The sequence below is a fragment of the Astatotilapia calliptera genome, chromosome 14 (genome assembly GCF_964374335.1).
Source record: "Astatotilapia calliptera chromosome 14, fAstCal68.1, whole genome shotgun sequence".
Taxonomy (NCBI): Eukaryota; Metazoa; Chordata; class Actinopteri; order Cichliformes; family Cichlidae; genus Astatotilapia; species Astatotilapia calliptera.
The window spans coordinates 14,595,035-14,614,898 of record NC_137435.1 but is presented as its reverse complement, the minus strand read 5'-3'; the positions used below and the strand labels follow the sequence as shown (position 1 = coordinate 14,614,898).

General features: G+C 38.3%; 2 protein-coding genes across 2 annotated transcripts; both read right to left on the bottom strand.

The window, feature by feature from the left end:
• Positions 1-113: 113 nt before the first annotated feature.
• LOC113036380 (extracellular calcium-sensing receptor-like) lies at positions 114-5,223 on the bottom strand. Its single transcript, XM_080288722.1, has 12 exons — positions 5,062-5,223; positions 4,762-4,884; positions 4,520-4,672; positions 4,171-4,375; positions 3,736-3,930; positions 3,473-3,666; positions 3,166-3,296; positions 2,925-3,021; positions 2,038-2,161; positions 1,414-1,886; positions 1,254-1,334; positions 114-943 (listed from the first exon to the last, which is right to left on the bottom strand). The coding sequence occupies exons 1-12, from the start codon at positions 5,221-5,223 to the stop codon at positions 587-589; spliced, it is 2,295 nt and encodes a 764-aa protein (XP_080144848.1). The 3' UTR covers positions 114-586.
• Positions 5,224-12,695: 7,472 nt separating this feature from the next.
• LOC113036511 (extracellular calcium-sensing receptor-like) lies at positions 12,696-18,626 on the bottom strand. Its single transcript, XM_080288941.1, has 12 exons — positions 18,499-18,626; positions 18,177-18,345; positions 17,934-18,086; positions 17,646-17,846; positions 17,283-17,465; positions 16,959-17,153; positions 16,726-16,856; positions 16,467-16,563; positions 16,221-16,344; positions 15,561-16,033; positions 15,401-15,481; positions 12,696-13,361 (listed from the first exon to the last, which is right to left on the bottom strand). The coding sequence occupies exons 1-12, from the start codon at positions 18,624-18,626 to the stop codon at positions 13,005-13,007; spliced, it is 2,292 nt and encodes a 763-aa protein (XP_080145067.1). The 3' UTR covers positions 12,696-13,004.
• Positions 18,627-19,864: the final 1,238 nt, after the last annotated feature.

Below are 19,864 nucleotides of genomic sequence, written 5' to 3'. Positions count from 1 at the left end.
TCATGAGGAAAATCCATCCATCCATTCATCCATTCACGTCCACTTATCCTTTTCAGGGTCGCTGGGGGTGCTGGAACCTATCCCAGCTGTCATAAGGAAAACGTCCAAGGTTATTTAATGTATAACATTTCTTATAATTCTTTATTTGTATATAGGAAAAAACACATTGTGAAAATCTTGAGAGGTGTTGTCAACAGACATCATATCTAGTCTTTTATTTTAGAGAAGTAAATGGTTTCTGTGTTTGAAAGACTTCAGTAAATTTTAAAATAGTTAAAGAAAAATGTTTGTGCAGTATCAATACCAGTTGTGAGTTCATATAACAATAACTAAATTAGAAAATTGGCCTGGTTTCAAATGTTTTTTTTTTAAAAAGGTTTCTCTATGGTGGCTTAACCCCCCTTTTCATTATGTCTAACATTTAAACAATGCTCCCTGAAGGACAGAGTAAATGCTGAAATCAAGGTTGGAAAGTAAAAGCTTTTAACAATAGTGTAATGCTAATATGACATTTAATTTTTTTTCACATTAAAATATGATAACTGTATAAATTGTTTACTCTCACAAACACTGAGAATATAAATGTTCATCTTTGATATTTCCCAGTCATGCCTTTCTTAATATTCCTTTCAGGGTGCAGTAAAATAATGTAACATTTGGGGACAAATATACATAGTAACAATCCAAAACTGGATGCTAAGATAGCAAATATTTCCACTGCCACAGAAAATTTCCCAGGAGAGCTGACATAAGCTGGAATAAAAGAAATCCACACAGCCCAGAAAATCAGCATGCTGAAGGAGATGAACTTTGCTTCGTTGAATGTGTCCGGTAGCTTTCGTCCAAAGAATGCCAGGAGAAGACAGACAAAGGCCAGTAGGCCAATGTAACCGAGGAGCAGATAGAACCCAGGAGGCCATGGCTCTTTACACTCCACCACAATCTAAAGATGTTAAACAAGTATAAAAACAGGGATATTTTTATGAATATTTTTTATTTGTCTCTTACCACATATATAAATATAGATACAGATATGGATAATTCCGTCTTTTTGGATGGTTCATGGCAATATCAACTAAATCAAGAAAATAAATTACAAGACTAAGGATTTCAAACAAGAATGAATACACTGAGATTTTAAATCATTATGTTTGGTTCCTCTATGTTACTGTGTGTTACTGGCTTTTGTGATGGTTGATGGCAATATGAAAACATAAATTACAGAATTCAGATTTTCAGTTCTTCATACTCACTTTTCCAGTTAAAGCTTGGTAGTTTGGGTTCCTGAATGGAAAGGGAGGTGCTCCCAACACCCAGCCAGAACAGAGACAAATCTGAGGGGAGGATAGGATGATAGAAGAATACCAGAAACACACAAACTGATCTTTAAATGACAGTGACTGTTCGTCCTACCTGAGGAGCTGTCGCACAGATGATCAGAATCCTCTGCTGGGATGTACCAAACAGCTTCCGACCCCTGGAACCAGGTACATTAGTCCGGAAAGCCAGGAGGACCACAATGGTCTTAACAAGGAGGCAGGACAAACACAGGACAAAGCTGATCCCAAATGCTGCCTGGCGGAGCCTACATGTCCACCAAGACGGCTGACCAATGAACACCAGAGAACACAGGAAACAGAGCTTGAGTGACAGGAGAAGCAAGAAACTTATTTCTGAGTTATTGGCCTTGACAATGGGTGTAAAGCGGAAACTGTGAAAGACAATGGTGATGATGGTAGTCAGTAAGAATCCCAACAGGGTGAGTGCAACCAGGATGATTCCCATGGTGTCACTGAAAGACAGGAATTCTTCTTCCCCTGCAACACATTTCACTTTTTCTTTGTCTGACCAGAAGTACTCAGGACATTTTGTGCACTCACTGGAACCTTTGGGAACAAATAAAACAGATATATGATCACGTTTTCATAATTTTTCCACTCTGCAACATTTCTGTTACTGTAATGACCTTCTTGATTGCACTACATAATGCTAAAGGAGGATATTGTTTGTTTGTGTGTTTGAACTTATATAGGCTACCAGTCTGGTTGCTGATCTCTCCATCTGCACAGGGCAAACAATCAAAGCAGCATTTGGGCTCTCCTTGGCGCGTGGCCTGCCTGCTGCCAGGGGGACATGGAGCACTACACTGAGATACAGGAACCTGAACAAGGAACACAGAAAGGTTTAATAACGGGCATTGATATGCAGTTTCTAACAAACTGACATGGTGTATCAAAGACTTTTCCCCATTTAAAGTAGAAAAAAAAAAACAAATGAAGAAATGAGTATTGTTTTTGTTTTTTTTGTTTTGTTTTGTCTGTTTTGTCCTTAAGAGTTCACATAATGAAATATCTTGATGTATGCTCAATCATCCAGGTATGTAAATTCCAAAAAGTTGACATGGATGTAACGTTTTCAGTGGGAGAAAAGTTTTGTCACTCAGTCTCAGCTGACTGCAGGGTTCCTTACCTTGTAAACAGTACCTTTGCACAATGACTAAAACTAGCCCACTGAATGAACAACGGGCTGTGAGGTCAGTTTCTTGATCATCAATATGTGGTTGTTCACAATTGATCAACAACCACTGATCAAATAATTGTCTATCATTGATCAATGGCCATGAATACTATTCGCAGAGTTGGGGAATGGCTGCAATCACAGCATTGTAAAATGGTGAAAGATGTAAGGAAACCTGCAGTCAGGTGGGACTGAAGAAGTCAGTTGGATGAGTGATGAAACATTTCTCCCACTAAAAACACTATGTCCAGATTAACAGAACCAACTTTTTGGCATGATTGGAAATCCTAGATTGGATTGGAAACTTCATTATTTCACATAGTGGAATTATGAGATTGTTGTCCAGAGTAAAAGAAAAATAATTTAAAGGCACAAAAATAAATATTTTGAGGTTAACTCTGACGTACCTGAGATTGCTTTTTTGTCCAAACAATAGTGTTTTTCACTATCTTCAACTGCTGTCCTTGTGGAACTGAACCATCATAGCTTCCAACTTTGATAAAGCTATGATAAAAAACGGTAAATTATTTCAAAATGCATTCTAACCAAATAATACATGCAATAGAACTGCATCATGAAATAGAAATATTGCATATTTTTGGTGATTACGTTCACTGTTCAATTATATGCGGAAGTATTACATTTCACCTGATTTTATCCTTGCTGCTCTCCTGCCAGTTAACAATGTCATAAAGCGGGACTGGCTCTCCATTCGAGTCAAAGTATATTTTCTCATCAAACTGGTTAGTGAAATTCACCATTTTCAGATCTTGAAGAAACTACAAGAAAAGATCATTAGAAAATATTTTAAAAACCTACAAAAACACATGAGCTCACATTAACACTGCTTCCCTGAGTGAATGTGTTAAATGCAGAGAGGAATTTCCCTACGGGGATCAATAAAGTATAAAGTATACATTATCCTCATGGTATATTTTGTTATAAGTTCACTTACCTGACCATTTGCAAATGAGTTGTGCATCTCACATAATCCCTCATTTAGTCCTGTTGAGTCACACTTCAAAAATTTGTGAAGAGCATGAGCAATGGTGTACACAGCTTTATACACATTATAGGAAATTCTAACCTGAGATACATCACTATAACTGCTGTCAGTGTATCGCAAATCCTCTGAACCTGTGCACACGGGTTTTTCCTCCACTCTCCCATTAAATAAACAATCATCTCCGTTCCTGTTGTAGTGAAAACTATACATATCAGTGACGTTATCAACAATATTTGCTTCATAGTCTTTGGGTCTTTGGCTTTCAAATTCTAGCTTGCAACCAAAATGTTCTTCCCAGAACATATTGAAAAATTCCATTCCTGGTTTGGGAGAGGGTCGGACAGTCAAAAGAAACTCTTGAAAGCCTGGGATGTTGACTCCGGGGAAAGAGAACCCCAGTGTTCCCACTAGGAGAGGGTGGAATTCAGGTGAGGCTAGCCGGCTAGAGGTAACCCAAGCTTCACTTGCTATCCACTGTATCCCAGTCACATTCCTCCTAGCAAGCTGGATAATATTATGTAATCATGAAAACAGACACAATTTATGTTGCAGTTTCTGTCTTATAATAGTTTTATAAAATCAAAAATGTGAAAAAAATGTGAGTATAAAGTTTTATTTTAAATCACATAATAAATCAACAAACATACTTACTTCTAAAAGCAGATCTAGCAGTTCCACTTCTGTAGCAAACACCACCACAACCCGAGCAGTTGAACTCTGCAGCTTGTCTGCTATTTCTTTTATCTCAGCCACTGTGGGTGATGTTGGGATAGTGCGGTGATATGCCACACACCCACCTTCTTTTCTAAATTGAATAGAGAATGCTTGTATGCCATAAAGGCTGTAGTCATCCTGAAAAAATAAATAAATAAATAAATAAATACACACACACACACACACACACACACACACACATATATATATATATATATATATATATATATATGAAAGATTTATAAGTCATGTCATAGCACTTAAAAAAGATTTTGATCTCACCGTTGTGCCTAGTGTGCCCACCCAGAACCAACCAAAGTAAGTGACAAGATTTACAAGACCTCTAACTTGAAAGACATCACTTGGCACAGTTCTCAAGAATGATGGATACAAGCGCTTGTCAGTAAGACAGGTACAAGTGGCAAAATAACTCACCTAGATGGAAAGTGAGTTCATTTTTATCATTGAGAGAAAACACAAATCAAGTATATAACATTAAAAAACAAAGCTGTGTGGTGTATTACCAGTGGTATGTTAAAAGGTCCAAGTGTTTGAGCTATAGCTCTTGTGGGGGAAGAGGATGCAAGACCAATCACAGCAGGCACAGGAGAATAATACAGACATGTGGATGACTGGTTTGCTTTTGTCTCTTCTGTTGCATTTACTTTTATGTCATTTACAGTTTTTTTAAGACTATTCAGCATTGTGGTATTAGCTTTAATACAGCCCTTTTTTTGTGTTAGCATTCTTTCCTTTTGTGTTGTTTCACCAGTCTTTAATGCTTCCATTTCAATACCACTGTCAGTTTCTGCTGTGTTTTCTACCACACTGCTGATAGCTTTAGAGTGACCGAGTAAGGACAGAAGAGCCTGCAGGCTGTTATGGATGTGGTTACAGCTGTCCATAATCCAGTAGCCTAGTTTAACACCTGGTAACAGACTTGAATTACAGTTAATTTCCTCCACTGCAAATATCATAGCCATCATCCAACGAAAGCCCCGTTGATAAAAGCTTTAAAAAAATGAATGAATTAATTAAAAGTGGAAAAAGTATTTATTTTATCATACAGAAATCAACCTCATAGGAACATGGAAATAGTATCAAAATCAGCAGATATTAACAGTACCTTTGCACTCACCGGCTGCAAGGTGTAGTTTGGGGTTTGCTGTTGTAGCTGTACTGTGGATTAGATGCAACATGCAGTGGAAAAAAACCCCCAATGACAACATCGCCATCAGAGTGCAAGGCTAAGAGCTCGCTGCCTCCCAGCTTTACACACTGAGGTAAATTAGAACTAACGTTTCTCACTTCTCTGATCCTTAAACCAGGCTGTGTCACAGCATCTCCCTCCACACTCAGTAGTTTTCTTTCACCTACAGTCTGAGGAACATCAGCGCAAACAATACAAAGACAAGTAAAGATACAAAAAAGCAGCCAAACACAATTATCAAAAAGGGTGCAATGCATAATCCACTGTAACCCCATAAAAACTATGTGTGCTGAGAAAAATACTCCTCCAACAGAGTCTGTGACAGGCTCATAAGGTGCATTAAAAACTGCCATGTTTTTTGACATTACATCATTTCGTGTGAGTCATCACAAGATGACCCAATCACAGCAAACTGCATGCAACACAGTTCACCTGAACCTTGAGTTATTAAACTGAAACACTGTCATCCTAGGGGTAACAAAAATAAAATATGTCATACATATTAAAATAAAAACACAGGAAATTAATAAGAATGATTCCGTTTGTTCTATCCATTTCTCTGAGTTTTACAATCATCATGGTAAGATGAAGCAATTTAGAGCAATTAAAGAATAGTTTATTGGTAGTGGTAAAATGATTAAAAGAAGAAATATACATGTTTGTTGTTAAGTATTTATGCTTAAGTAGTCGGGGAGTCGGATAAGCTAGAAGCAACACAGTTTTTTGACCGTGTGTTGCCATTTTAATCTTTTCTGGAACAAAAGTACCTGGTCTTGTATGGGCAGAAATCTGTGCCATCAGAAACTGAATTTGAATAAGTTAAATTTGAATTTGAATTGCTCAGACTGAATCTGAATTGTAACTTGAATAAATGCTTTTGAAAACTGAATTTGAATTAGTCTAATTTGAAATTCAATTTATGGTTTGAAAGTGATCATTACTAAATTGAAATTGAATTTTATATTTTGAAAATGAATTGATTTGCTTTGAAACTGCATTTCATCCTTTAAAAATTCAGCTCTCGAATAATTTCAGTTTCACTTCTCACCATTCAGTTTCAGTTCTACAATTCAATTTCAGTTCCAAAATTCAGTTTTTTTGGAACTTACATCCGGTTCCGGTTCAAGCGCAGATTAATAGAACTACGTTTTACTAGCGGGAATCTACAGCGTCTTGAGCTGAATTAAGACTTCAGAAGTCATTAGTCATGTCGAATGACCAGCAGATAAACTCTCAGGTTGGTAATAAATGTATTACATGTATAAGAACAAGCGTCATGTTAACAAATGATAGCCGTACAGTAACTTTTATGCTTATTCTAATTTTTGTCTCATAACTTTTGCACTGTCCACTTCCTGCTGTGACAAAACAAATTTCCCACGTGTGGGACTAATAAAGGTTATCTTATCTTATCTTATTGTAGCTGTTAGCTAAAAACGCTAATTTAGCGTAGTTTGCCCTGGATTCAGCTTTGACAAACAAATATGATCGACTGTTTCTAGCAGAATTCCAAAGTTGTCATCTTCTACCCTCTCAGAGTACCCCCTCTGTATGCTTGCAGATAAACTGGGTGTTTTGCATGTTTCCCTACTGTAGGGAAACATGCAAAACGGTGTCCAAACCTTTGTGTTTTAGCTTTATTTATGTCTTACACAGCATCCCAACTCTTTAGCTAACTTAATAACTTTAGCTAAAGTGTAATTCATTAGTGCAGCATTACTGGATCACCTCTGTTTGAAGTGATATAATATGATACACAACTATAACTGAAACAGTAAACTTTGTAAATAAGCAAACAACACTTCTCATTCTCTAAACGTTTGGCCACAGCTATAGATTACACTGTCAGCGCTTGTTCACTCTTGACAATAATTACATTTCTAAATTCTCTTTGTGCATTTACAGGTAAACAATATCTAATATTTTATCTAAATGACTGCTTTGTCTTTGAAAAGGGTGAAGAGCCTGAGGCCGGTGACAGTCCAGTTCTACTCTAAGAACATCCTTACAGTGGCTCACAGGACAAGGCCACATTACTGTCCTGCCAGAAGAGAACAGAAACTTCAGAGTCTTCATGCAGCTCAACCACACCTGTCATATTCCATATCACAGGGGTCTCAAACTCCAGTCCTCAAGGGCCAGTGTCATGCAACTTTTCCATGCCCTCGAGGACTGGAGTTTGAGACCCCTGCCGTATGGTGTTCATGCTGTTTTCTACCCCACAGTTACAGCATGTCTGACTGCCTGTTCAGCATATGCAAAAATATATGATGAGTTTAAGCATGTGATGACTAAGGCCTTCCATTATGGTGTTTGTCATCACATGTCACAGACATCTGGATGATCATTTGGAATAAACAAGAAACTAAAAACTTGTTACTTCATCTTTTATCTTTATTATTATTATTATTATTATTGTTGTTGTTCTTATTTTACATTTTTCATTGTTAGGCATTAGGTTTATTTGTTGTAGTCCTTTCCAACTTCTTTCCCTCTTCCATGTTACTGTGGCAGCTTGTCAGCATCTATTTGGGTTTGGAAGTGGAACAGAAAGTAAGGAAATCCAAAGTGCCATTAAAACCAGAAAAGGTTCTTATATTTAAGAAGAAGGGATTAATTCAAAAGAAATGGCTTCAATGCCATATTTTATTTAGGAACCCTAGAGAGCACTTTGCAAAATAACACATTCTTATAATTTCACCCTCAGATGAGCCAAGCTACAACTGTCAGGGAAGGTGATGTAGGTACAGAGCATATGACAGTGGTTAAGTTAATGTCTCTTGTCTAGATGAAGGCACAAGAGGGATCAATGGCAAGGCGTAGAGATTCAGTATCTTCAGTCTTCAGTGGACACTCCATTTCTGGCACAAAACACCTGTAAAAGATGGTCGATTTAGGAGGTGACCCGACAACTTCAGCCTGTCAAACATAGTAATGGAGCAGTATGCTTTTAAAAAAAAAAATCTAATTAAGCATGCACTCAGTACTCTAAGAATTATTATGGTAGTTAAACAGTGATAGTTGTATATCATATTATATCACTTCAAACAGAGGTGATCCAGTAATGCTGCACTAATGAATTATACTAACTATTCACTTTAGCTAATGTTATTAAGTTAGCTAAAGAGTTGGGATGCTGTGTAAGACATAAATAAAGCTAAAACACAAAGGTTTGGACACCGTTTTGCATGTTTCCCTACTGTAGGGGTCTCTGCAAGCATACAGAGGGGGTACTCTGAGAGGGTAGAAGATGACAACTTTGGAATTCTACTAGAAACAGTCGATCATATTTGTTTGTCAAAGCTGAATCCAGGGCAAACTACGCTAAATTAGCGTTTTTAGCTAACAGCTACAATAAGCATAAAAGTTACTGTACGGCTATCATTTGTTAACATGACGCTTGTTCTTATACATGTAATACATTTATTACCAACCTGAGTGAAAGAAATCTCCGTCCCGGGTTTCTCCATGGATCGGGTTTCCTCCAAGGCGTGAGCACCGATAAGCAGAGTTCTGTATAAAATTAATTATTCAAAGTAAGCTCAGGTATGCCGTTCAGCAGGTTAGTTACAGCGCCGGGAGTAGCTTGGGAGAACAAAATGACACAGAAACTGCTTCAGGTTGCTCTTCCAAAATCAACTCAAAGGTTTATTCAATATACAACAGTTTATATAGAGGAAAAAAAAGGTTCGTGTGTCAGCAGATTCTCAGTTCAAACCGGTACAGACCAAATAAGGAAACGTCTTCCTGCCTTCTGAGCAAAGAAGTATCCTTTGTGTAGTTTATCAGTTCAGCTACAATTTATGATCATTCCAGCAAAATACACTCCTAGACATAGAATACAGAGTTCTTTCATTAGTGAATTCTGAAACAAACCACCTGGCCTTTAACAAGCTCTTTTCTAGGAGATAAAGAAGGGAGGATGGGAGTAAGGAAGTGGTCTCGTCTCTGTGGTATTTTCGACCTTGGGGTACCAGCCTGTGAGTCTTACACATCAATTCTTGGGTCACAGAGAAAGAGAAAAACAACTAGTAAATGGGCCTTATTGAGTAACAGTTTTCCTGTATAATATCACTATAAAACAATATCCTGTAAATGCTACCATGGTATCAAAATATCACAACACTGAGAGTTTATCCGCTGGTCATTCGACATGACGAATGACTTCTGAAGTCTTAATTCTGCTCAAGACGCTATAGATTCCCGTCAGTAACACTTTCGGTCCGCTAGTAAAACGTAGTTCTATTAATCTGCGCTTGAACCGGAACCGGATGTAAGTTCCAAAAAACTGAATTTTGGAACTGAAATTGAATTGTAGAACTGAAACTGAATGGTGAGAAGTGAAACTGAAATTATTCGAGAGCTGAATTTTTAAAGGATAAAATGCCGTTTCAAAGCAAATGAATTCATTTTTCAAAATATAAAATTGAATTTCAATTTAGTAATGATCATTTTCAAACCATAAATTGAATTTCAAATTAGACTAATTCAAATTCAGTTTTCAAAAGCATTTATTCAAGTTACAATTCAGATTCAGTCTGAGCAATTCAAATTCAAATTTAACTTATTCAAATTCAGTTTCTGATGGCACAGATTTCTGCCCATAGTCTTGCTCGCGTTTCAAATACCTGTTTCTGGACTGACTCCTAAAGGTGGTACAGAAGAGTGAAACAGAGCCAGAGTGCCGCAATTACAATGATCATAGTGTATGAACGTGTATGTATGTATAAAATACCTTTCATAACGGGTGGGCCATCTGATCCAAACTTTGCATAAACGTGGTTACACATAAAGCATTTGTTAACATCTATAAGTTAAAAAAATATATAAATCTCAATTCATCTGATTTTCATATATATAATGTTCATTTCATCATCATCAGCCGCAAATGTGACCTTATGTTCTCTGTTTGTTTTATTCACATCTCAACTACAATGCACATTGTTCATTTGTAACTTAATTTGCATCTGTGAAGTCACCCACTTTGTTAGAGTCAACCTTAAATATGGAATGAAGACTTTGAAAAAGCACTGCAGCACTGGCAAAAACTGCCTGTAGGCTGAGGTTTTGCTAGTCAATATAATGGTAGCAGTCATGGTAGCAGTCATAGTAAAGTTAAATAAAAATTTAGAAACTACATATTCACACAACAATAAACAATGCTGCCCACACATGTACGTTTATTCTATTTTCTTGGCAGCAGTGGAGTGAATCTGCGGAATCTTCGGCCAGTAACACAGGTTCCTTGGGTGGCTGTCACCAGCCTGATGGACCCTGCTTGGATTGCCCTGGTTAACACAAATAAAACTTTCATACTGAAGGATTTTTTCACTTATCATAATCTGGATTTCCTCTGTGTGACAGAAACCTGACTAGGTGACGTTGAGTTTAGCTATTTCTCAGAACTGTTACCGCCAGACCATTCATATTTTAACTCACAGAGGACTACGGGCCAAGGTGGAGGAGTGGTCGCAGTTTATAAAAATACTTTTCTCTCTCGTCAGCTCTCACCTTTCACTTTCTCCAGTTTTCAACTGAATATGTTTTAGCTTGAAGTCATCCTGAATCCTCCCCTAGTTATGCTGCAATAGACGTAGGCTGCCGGGGGATTCCCATGATGCATTGAGTTTTTCCTTTCCAGTCACCTTTCTCACTCACTATGTATTAATAGAGCTCTCTGCATTGAATCATATCTGTTATTAACCTCTGTCTCTCTTCCACAGCATGTCTTTTATCCTGTATTCCTTCTCTCACCCCAACCGGTCACAGCAGATGGCCGCCCCTCCCTGAGCCTGGTTCTGCCGGAGGTTTCTTCCTGTTAAAAGGGAGTTTTTCGTTCCCACTGTCGCTAAAGTGCTTGCTCATAGGGGGTCATATGATTGTTGGGTTTTTCTCTGTATCTATGAAGCGCCTTGAGGCGACTTTTGTTGTGATTTGGTGCTACATAAATAAAATAAAATTGAATTGAATTGAATCGTGTCACTTCTTTAACCTATCCTTTTTGTTTACGGTTCAAAGGAGGACTCAAGCGCAGGACTCCGGGCTCGGATGCACACAAGAAAGGTTTATTTACAATTCACCAGGTGTATATACAAGAAGGTGCGGGAGGAGTGCTATGTACAGCTGAGTGGGGGAAAAGGGGTTCCAGGGAAGTCCAGGGGAACAGCACACGTTCTTCAGATAATCCATACACACGATCACATGCTCTCACTCCAACACTCGCCACTTGGGAATCACATGGGGAGAAATCCAGGGAACTCTGCAGACAGGGAGACGTGATTAAATACGATGCACCAAAAACACACTTAGCTGAACTTGCTGTAGCTTGGCTTTCACTAGCGCGTGGTCGACAACGATCCAGCGACGAACAGCAGTCACTTCAAGGCTTAAATACTGATCATCTTGATGAGACCCAGGTGTCTCATTTCCCGAAGGCGTGGGCCGAGGGCGTGGGCCGAGGGCGTGAACCCACAGTGAGTTCCGCCCCGGCGAGAGAGAAGGGGGGAGAGAGAGTGTTAGAGAGAGAGAAACAGATAGAAAGTGCTGATCAGCGTGCAGCTGACACTTTTTAAAACACATCTTCATCTTGCATTCCAAATAAACTGACATGAGTGCACCTGTGATTGGGAGAAAAATCTCACTCTCAGCACAAGTTCTTAAATCCTTTCAGTGCTTCCTCTGTGCAGAAATACAGTAGCTGCCATTGTATTAAGCGTAAAAAAACTCCAGCATGCTTTATTTCACATTAAATATTGGCAAGATTAGGAGTAAATTGCATATGCCAAACGTTAGTAAATATTGCCCTCCCTATATTTTAGGTCTCAAGAAAGAAACTCCCAGAAATGTGTTTGTGAGATGGTCAGTTGCAAAAATCTCAGAGTTCCTACCGCTTTTCAATGTGCTCTCTTTTTCAGTAGCCAGAGTAGTTTCTTTTCTTTTTTTTCTTTTACACCAAAACTCAGTTTGTATTGGTGCAAAACATCAGTGAATCTGTCTCTTAGTTTCCAACTTTACAATCCCTGAGGCCCTCAGAACCAGATCTGGTCTGGTCCATTGCTGACTCTATGGCTATTTCATTGCGGTGATGTTTTCTATACAGTGCGGTGTTCATATATATAATTGATATAGTTTTAGTCTTCCTGTCTCTGTTTTTAATTATTTCTCTTTTCATCATTTCCTGTTTGATTGTGATATTTGGTTTCACGTATCTTGGTTGTTGCTGTCTTTGTCTTCTCTCCTCTTTTTATGATAGTACTCAGCTCTAATTGTATATTTATATTTGCGTTATCCTTGACCCATCACTGATATTCAATAACAGCAGTGCACTGTCATTTTATTTTATGATAACCTATTTCATGTTATTTTTCATAATTTCTAGACATGTCCTTTTATATACTTGTACTCATACTGTAAATATTTCTTTTAAAAAAGGCCTAAAAGGAAAATACTATTCAGAAACACAAAAAAGACATCTCTCATATGGTATTTTATTTAGCTTCAAATTCAAATGTGAGTACTTTATTAATTACTCTGAAAAACACTGAAAATACAAAATGCTCATCTTGGATATTTCCCAGTCATGCCTTTCTTAATATTCCTTTCAGGGTGCAGTAAAATAATGTAACATTTGGGGACAAATATACATAGTAACAATCCAAAACTGGATGCTAAGATAGCAAATATTTCCACTGCCACAGAAAATTTCCCAGGAGAGCTGACATAAGCTGGAATAAAAGAAATCCACACAGCCCAGAAAATCAGCATGCTGAAGGAGATGAACTTTGCTTCGTTGAATGTGTCCGGTAGCTTTCGTCCAAAGAATGCCAGGAGAAGACAGACAAAGGCCAGTAGGCCAATGTAACCGAGGACCAGATAGAATCCAGGAGGCCATGGCTCTTTACACTCCACAACAATCTAATGATGTTAAAAAGTATGAATACAGAGAGATTTTGTATGAATATTTTTCATTCCTCTCTTTATACATATATCCCTACATATAGATATACACAGTGGCTTGCAAAAATATTCAGCCCCCTTGAACTTTTCCACACTTTGTCACATTACAGGTACAAACATGAATGAATTTTATTGGAATTCTACATGAAATACCAGTACAAAGTGGTGTACACGTGAGAAGTGGAAGGAAAATCATACATGATTCCAAACATTTTTTTACAAATAAATAACTGCAAAGTCGGGTGTGCATGATTATTCAGCCCCCTTTGGTCTGAGTGCAGTCAGTTGCCCATAGACATTGCCTGATGAGTGCTAATGACTAAATAGAGTGCACCTGTGTGTAATCTAATGTCAGTACAAATACAGCTGCTCTTTGACGGCCTCAGAGGTTGTCTAAGAGAATATTGGGAGCAACAACACCATAAAGTCCAAAGAACACACAAGACAGGTCAGGGATAGAGTTACTGAGAAATTTGAAGCAGGCTTAGGCTACAAATAGATTTCCCAAGCCTTGAACATCCCACGGAGCACTGGTCAAGCGATCACTCAGAAATGGAAGGAGTTTTTTTTTTTTTTTTTTTTTTTTTTTTTGTCTCTCTTCCCCCCCCTTCTCACCGTCTCTTCTCCCCTTTGGTTTTCTTTCTTTCTCTCCCCCTCTCTCTCTCATTCATTCCCCCTGTCCTATTTATTAAAAAAAAAAAAAAAAAAAAAAAAATGACAAAGGATGAACTGAAGCTCTGCCATCACATAATGTCGCATACTGCTGTTTCTGATGTCATTTAGAAAAAAAAAAAAAAAAAAAAAAAAAAGAAATGGAAGGAGTATGGCACAACTGTAAACCTACCAAGACAAGGCCGTCCACCTAAACTCATAGGCCGAACAAGGAGAGCGCTGATCCGAAATGCAGCCAAGAGGCCCATGGTGATTCTGGACGAGCTGCAGAGATCTACAGCTCAGGTGGGGGAATCTGTCCACAGGACAGCTATTAGTCGTGCACTGCACAAAGTTGGCCTTTATGGAAGAATGGCAAGAAGAAAGCCATCGTTAACAGAAAACCATAAGAAGTCCCATTTGCAGTTTGCCAAAAGCCATGTGGGGGACACAGCAAACATGTGGAAGAAGGTGCTCTGGTCAGATGAAACCAAAATGGAACTTTTTGGCCAAAATGCAAAACACTATATGTGGCGGAAAACCAACACTGCACATCACTCTGAACACACCATCCCCACTGTCAAATATGGTGGTGGCAGCATCATGCTCTGGCGATGCTTCTCTTCAGCAGGGACAGGGAAGCTGGTCAGAGTTGATGGGAAGATGGATGGATCCAAATACAGGGCAATCTTGGAAGAAAACCTCTTGGAGTCTGCAAAAGACTTGAGACTGGGGTGAAGGTTCACCTTCCAGCGGGACAACGACCCTAAACATAAATCCAGGGCAACAATGGAATGGTTTAAAACAAAACATATCCATGTGTTAGAATGGCCCAGTCAAAGTCCAGATCTAAATCCAATCGAGAATCTGTGGCAAGATCTGAAAACTGCTGTTCACAAACGCGGTCCATCTAATCTGACTGAGCTGGAGCTGTTTTGCAAAGAAGAATGGGCAAGGATTTCAGTCTCTAGATGTGCAAAGCTGGTTGAGACATACCCTAAAAGACTGGCAGCTGTAATTGCAGCAAAAGGTGGTTCTACAAAGTATTGACTCAGGGGGCTGAATAATTACGCACACCCCACTTTGCAGTTATTTATTTGTAAATAATGTTTGGAATCATGTATGATTTTCGTTCCACTTCTCACGTGTACACCACTTTGTATTGGTCTTTCACGTGGAATTCCAATAAAATTGATTCATGTTTGTGGCTGTAATGTGACAAAATGTGGAAAAGTTCAAGGAGGCCGAATACATTTGCAAGACATTTTCATCTTTTCTGATGGTTTATGGCAACTAAATCAAGAAAAGAAATTACAGAAGTCATATTTTCAGTATTTAATACTCACTTTTCCAGTTAAAGCTTGATAGTTTGGGTTCCTGAATGGAAAGGGAGGTGCTCCCAACACCCAGCCAGAACAGAGACAAATCTGAGGGGAGGATAGGATAATAGAAGAATACCAGAAACACACAAACTGATCTTTAAATGACAGTGACTGTTCGTCCTACCTGAGGAGCTGTCGCACAGATGATCAGAATCCTCTGCTGGGATGTACCAAACAGCTTCCGACCCTTGGAACCAGGTACATTAGTCCGGAAAGCCAGGAGGACCACAATGGTCTTAACAAGGAGGCAGGACAAACACAGGACAAAGCTGATCCCAAATGCTGCCTGGCGGAGCCTACATGTCCACCAAGATGGCTGACCAATGAACACCAGAGAACACAGGAAACAGAGCTTGAGTGACAGGAGAAGCAAGAAACTTATTTCTGAATTGTTGGCCTTGACGATGGGTGTAAAGCGGAAACTGTGAAACACAATGGTGATGATGGTGGTCAGTAAGAATCCCAACAGGGTGAGTGCAACCAGGATGATTCCCATGGTGTCATAGAAAGAGAGGAATTCTTCTTCCCCTGCAACACATTTCACTTTTTCTTTGTCTGACCAGAAGTACTCAGGACATTTTGTGCACTCAGTGGAACCTTTGGGAACACAAAACGTAACTATATGTGTGTAAACATTATGGAAGTTTTCCTTGCATATCAACATATCTTGATGGTTCTCCAAGTGTCCATCTTTAAATTCAATGACCTTCTTCATTGCACTACATAATAATTTATTTATTTATCTTCTTTAAAAAAATAATAATAAATAACATATATGGGCTACCAGTCTGGTTGCTGATCTCTCCATCTGCACAGGGCAAACAATCAAAGCAGCATTTGGGCTCTCCTTGGCGTGTGGCCTGCCTGCTGCCAGGGGGACATGGAGCACTACACTGAGATACAGGAACCTGAACAAGGAACAGAGAAAAGTAAAATAGCCATCAATATGTTGTTTCTGCTATTTAAGATAGTGTATCAAGTTAATTTGAACAGTTTCATAACAAATACGTGGAGGATAACTATGACCTACCTGTAACTGTCCTTTTGTCCATACAATGGTGTTCTTTTTTATTTGCAACTGCTCTCTCTGTGGTGCTGAACCATCATATGTTCCAACTTTGATAAATCTAGCACAAAGTAGCATAATATATTTCAAAAGGCCAAAGAATTTATGTATTGTAGCATTTTATCAAAAATTGCAGTTATCCTAAAATAAATGTAACTATAGTTTATTGTTCATGATTACTTCAACATGCAGTTCATTTGCACTTTAAAGTATTATATCCCACCTGATTTTATCCTTGCTGTCCTTCTGCCAGTTAATAATGTCATAAAGCGGGACTGGCTCTCCATTGGAGTCAAAGTATACTTTATCATCAAACTGGTTGGTGAAATTGACCATCTTCAGATATTGAAGAAACTACAAAAAAAGAGAATTAGAAAAACAAAAGAATGGCAAAAAAAACCCTACACATGAATCCCATGAATGTTGATTTAAATATTTTATAATATTTTCAATTACCTGACCATTTGAAAATGAGCTGTGTTTCTCACACAATCCCCCGCTAGGTCCTGCTGAATCGCAGTTCAAAAAAGTGTGCAGAGCATGGGCAACGGCATACACAGCTTTATACACATTGTAGGATATTCGAACCTGAGATACATCACTATAACTGCTGTCAGTGTTTCTCAAATCCTCTGACCCTGTGCATACAGGCTTTTCAAAAGCATATTCACCATCTTTATAAGCTGACATGTTAAATAAACTTTTTTGTCCCACATTAAATCCGACCATATAAAGAGAATTGTTTTGGAAACCTGGGTTGTAACGAAAACTATCATTAACATTGAAATCATCTGCTTCATAGTCTTTGGCTCTTTGGCTTTCAAACTCCAGCTTACAACCAAAATGTTCTTCCCAGAACATATTGAAAAATTCCATTCCTGGTTTGGGAGAGGGTCGGACATTCAAAAGAAACTCTTTCAAGCCTGGGATGCTGACTCCAGGGAAAGTGAAGCCCAGTGTTCCCTGTAGAATGTCGAGAAACTGGGGTGAGGCCAGTCGGCTCGAGGTCACCCAGGCTTCACTGGCTATCCATTGTATCCCTGTCACATTCCTTTGAGCTAGCTGGGAAATCATAGATAAAATAATGCAGCAATTTTCATGAAAACAATTATGAGCATAATGACACTATATATCACTACTTACTTCTGAGAACAGATTTAGGAGCTTCCCTTCTGTAGCAAACACCACCACAACCCGAGCAGTTGAACTCTCCAGCGTATCTGTCATTTCTTGTATTTCAGCCATTGTGGGCGATGTCGGGATGGTGAGATGAAATGCCACACATCCACCTTGCCTTCCAAACTGATTAGAGAATGCCTGGATGCCATAAAGGCTGTAGTCATCCTGAAATGTATATACAGAAAGCATTTATAAACCATGTTGCTGTCTAAAGCTGTCTTATTGTAGCATTTAAAAAAGTTTTTATCTCACCATAGTTCCTATTGTGCCCACCCAGAACCAGCCTAAAAATGTGACAAGCTTTACGAGACCTCTAACTTGAAAGAGATCACTTGGCACAGTTCTTAAGAATGATGGGTACAAATGCTTATCAGTAAGACAGGTACAGGTGGAAAAATAACTCACCTAGAGAGAAAGTGATTTCTTTCTGTATTATTGAGCTAAAACACAAATCAAATACACAACACTATTAAATAAAGTTGTATAGTATATTACCAGTGGTATGTTGAAAGGGCCAAGTGTGTGAGCGACAGCTCTTGTAGACGAAGAGGGTGCAAGACCAATCACAGCAGGAACCGGAGAATAATACAGACATGTGGAAGACTCTTTCGTCTTTATTTCTTCTCTTGTATTTTCATTTAGGTAATATCCAGTGTTTTTAACACTATTTGAAATTTCATTTCTATTTTTCAATGAGGTCATTATTTCTTTTGTAGTTAGTCTTACAGTCTTTAACCCTTCCCCGTTGATACCATTGTATTCAGTATCTTCTGATCTTTCAACTTTACTGTCGACAGTTTTAGAGTGTCTGAGTAACGAAAAAAGAGCCTGAAGGCCGGTGGGGATATGGTCACAGCAGTCTATGATATGGTAGCCTAGTTTAACACCTGGTAACAGACTTGAATTATGGTTAATTTCCTCCACTGCAAACACCATAGTCATCATCCAGCGAAAGGCTCTTTGATAAAAGCTGTAGATAAGAAAAACTCCATAACATATTTATTCATTTAATAAAATAATATCATTTAAACAGTCTTATAGAAACATGGCAATATGGTCAAAGCTTATGCTTTTTTGACTTTGTGTTACAAGGAAGAAGAAAAAAAAAGCACTATACTACACTCACCTGCTGCATGATGTAATTTGAGGTTTACTGTTGTAGCTGTGCTGTGGCTCAGTGACAACATAATGCAGAGGGAAAAACCCTCCAATCACAACATCCCCATCAGAGTGCAAGGCTGGGAGCTCACTGCCTCCCAGTTTTACACACTGAGATAAACTAGAATCAACACTTCTCGTTCCCCTGATCCTTAAACCATGCATTGGCTCTGTCATCGCAGCTTCTTCTTTTTCCACAACACCTCCCTCCACACTTAGTGACTTAGAAGTGTTAACATCAACGAAGACAATACAAATCGTATTAAAGAAGACATTAAAAAACACCCAAAGAAAATAACCAACAAGAGTTGAATGCATTATTCACGGTAAACTCATAAAAACTTTGTGCTTAAACCAGTGGTCCTCTAGCATAGTGTATGACACCACAGTGAAGTGTTTTAATATATCTGGTGCTTGTGTCATTTTATTGTTTCTTATGAGTCATCATTAGATCACCCAATCACAGCAAAGTGCAACAGGAGAGAGGATAACACTGCTTGAACAAATCGTTAATTTCTTAAGTTGAACCACTGCTTTAAATTCAAGTTTGTTAAGCTGTTTTCCTAGAGTCACACACTTTTCATTACAAAACACAGAAAAGAATAATATTTTTTCATTTCCTCTGATATATTATTATTCTCCTGTGTCTGGTGCTAAAAACCACACAAAACAATGTTGTTGTTCTATAAGCATTAATATTTAAATGTAGTGCTCTGCTGTATAGATAATCATTTCATATTTTCCCTATAGTACGTATTTGTCCTACAGTATAGCCTCACTAGTTCATGCACTGGGTATGTTTAATTTCTATTCGCAGCACAGGCCTCTGCTCACAAAATGTTAAATCCTTCATTATTATATATTTGTCAGAAAACTCATGTGTCATGTCATAGTAAAATATCAATTATTAATGCCTAAATGCTACCCATGCATAGAGTTTTATTTTTTTCTTTCTAGCATTTAAAGCTTTGGTACAGCACTGACCAGTACTGTGTAGGCTCGACAGGAACCAACAGTCTTAAAGT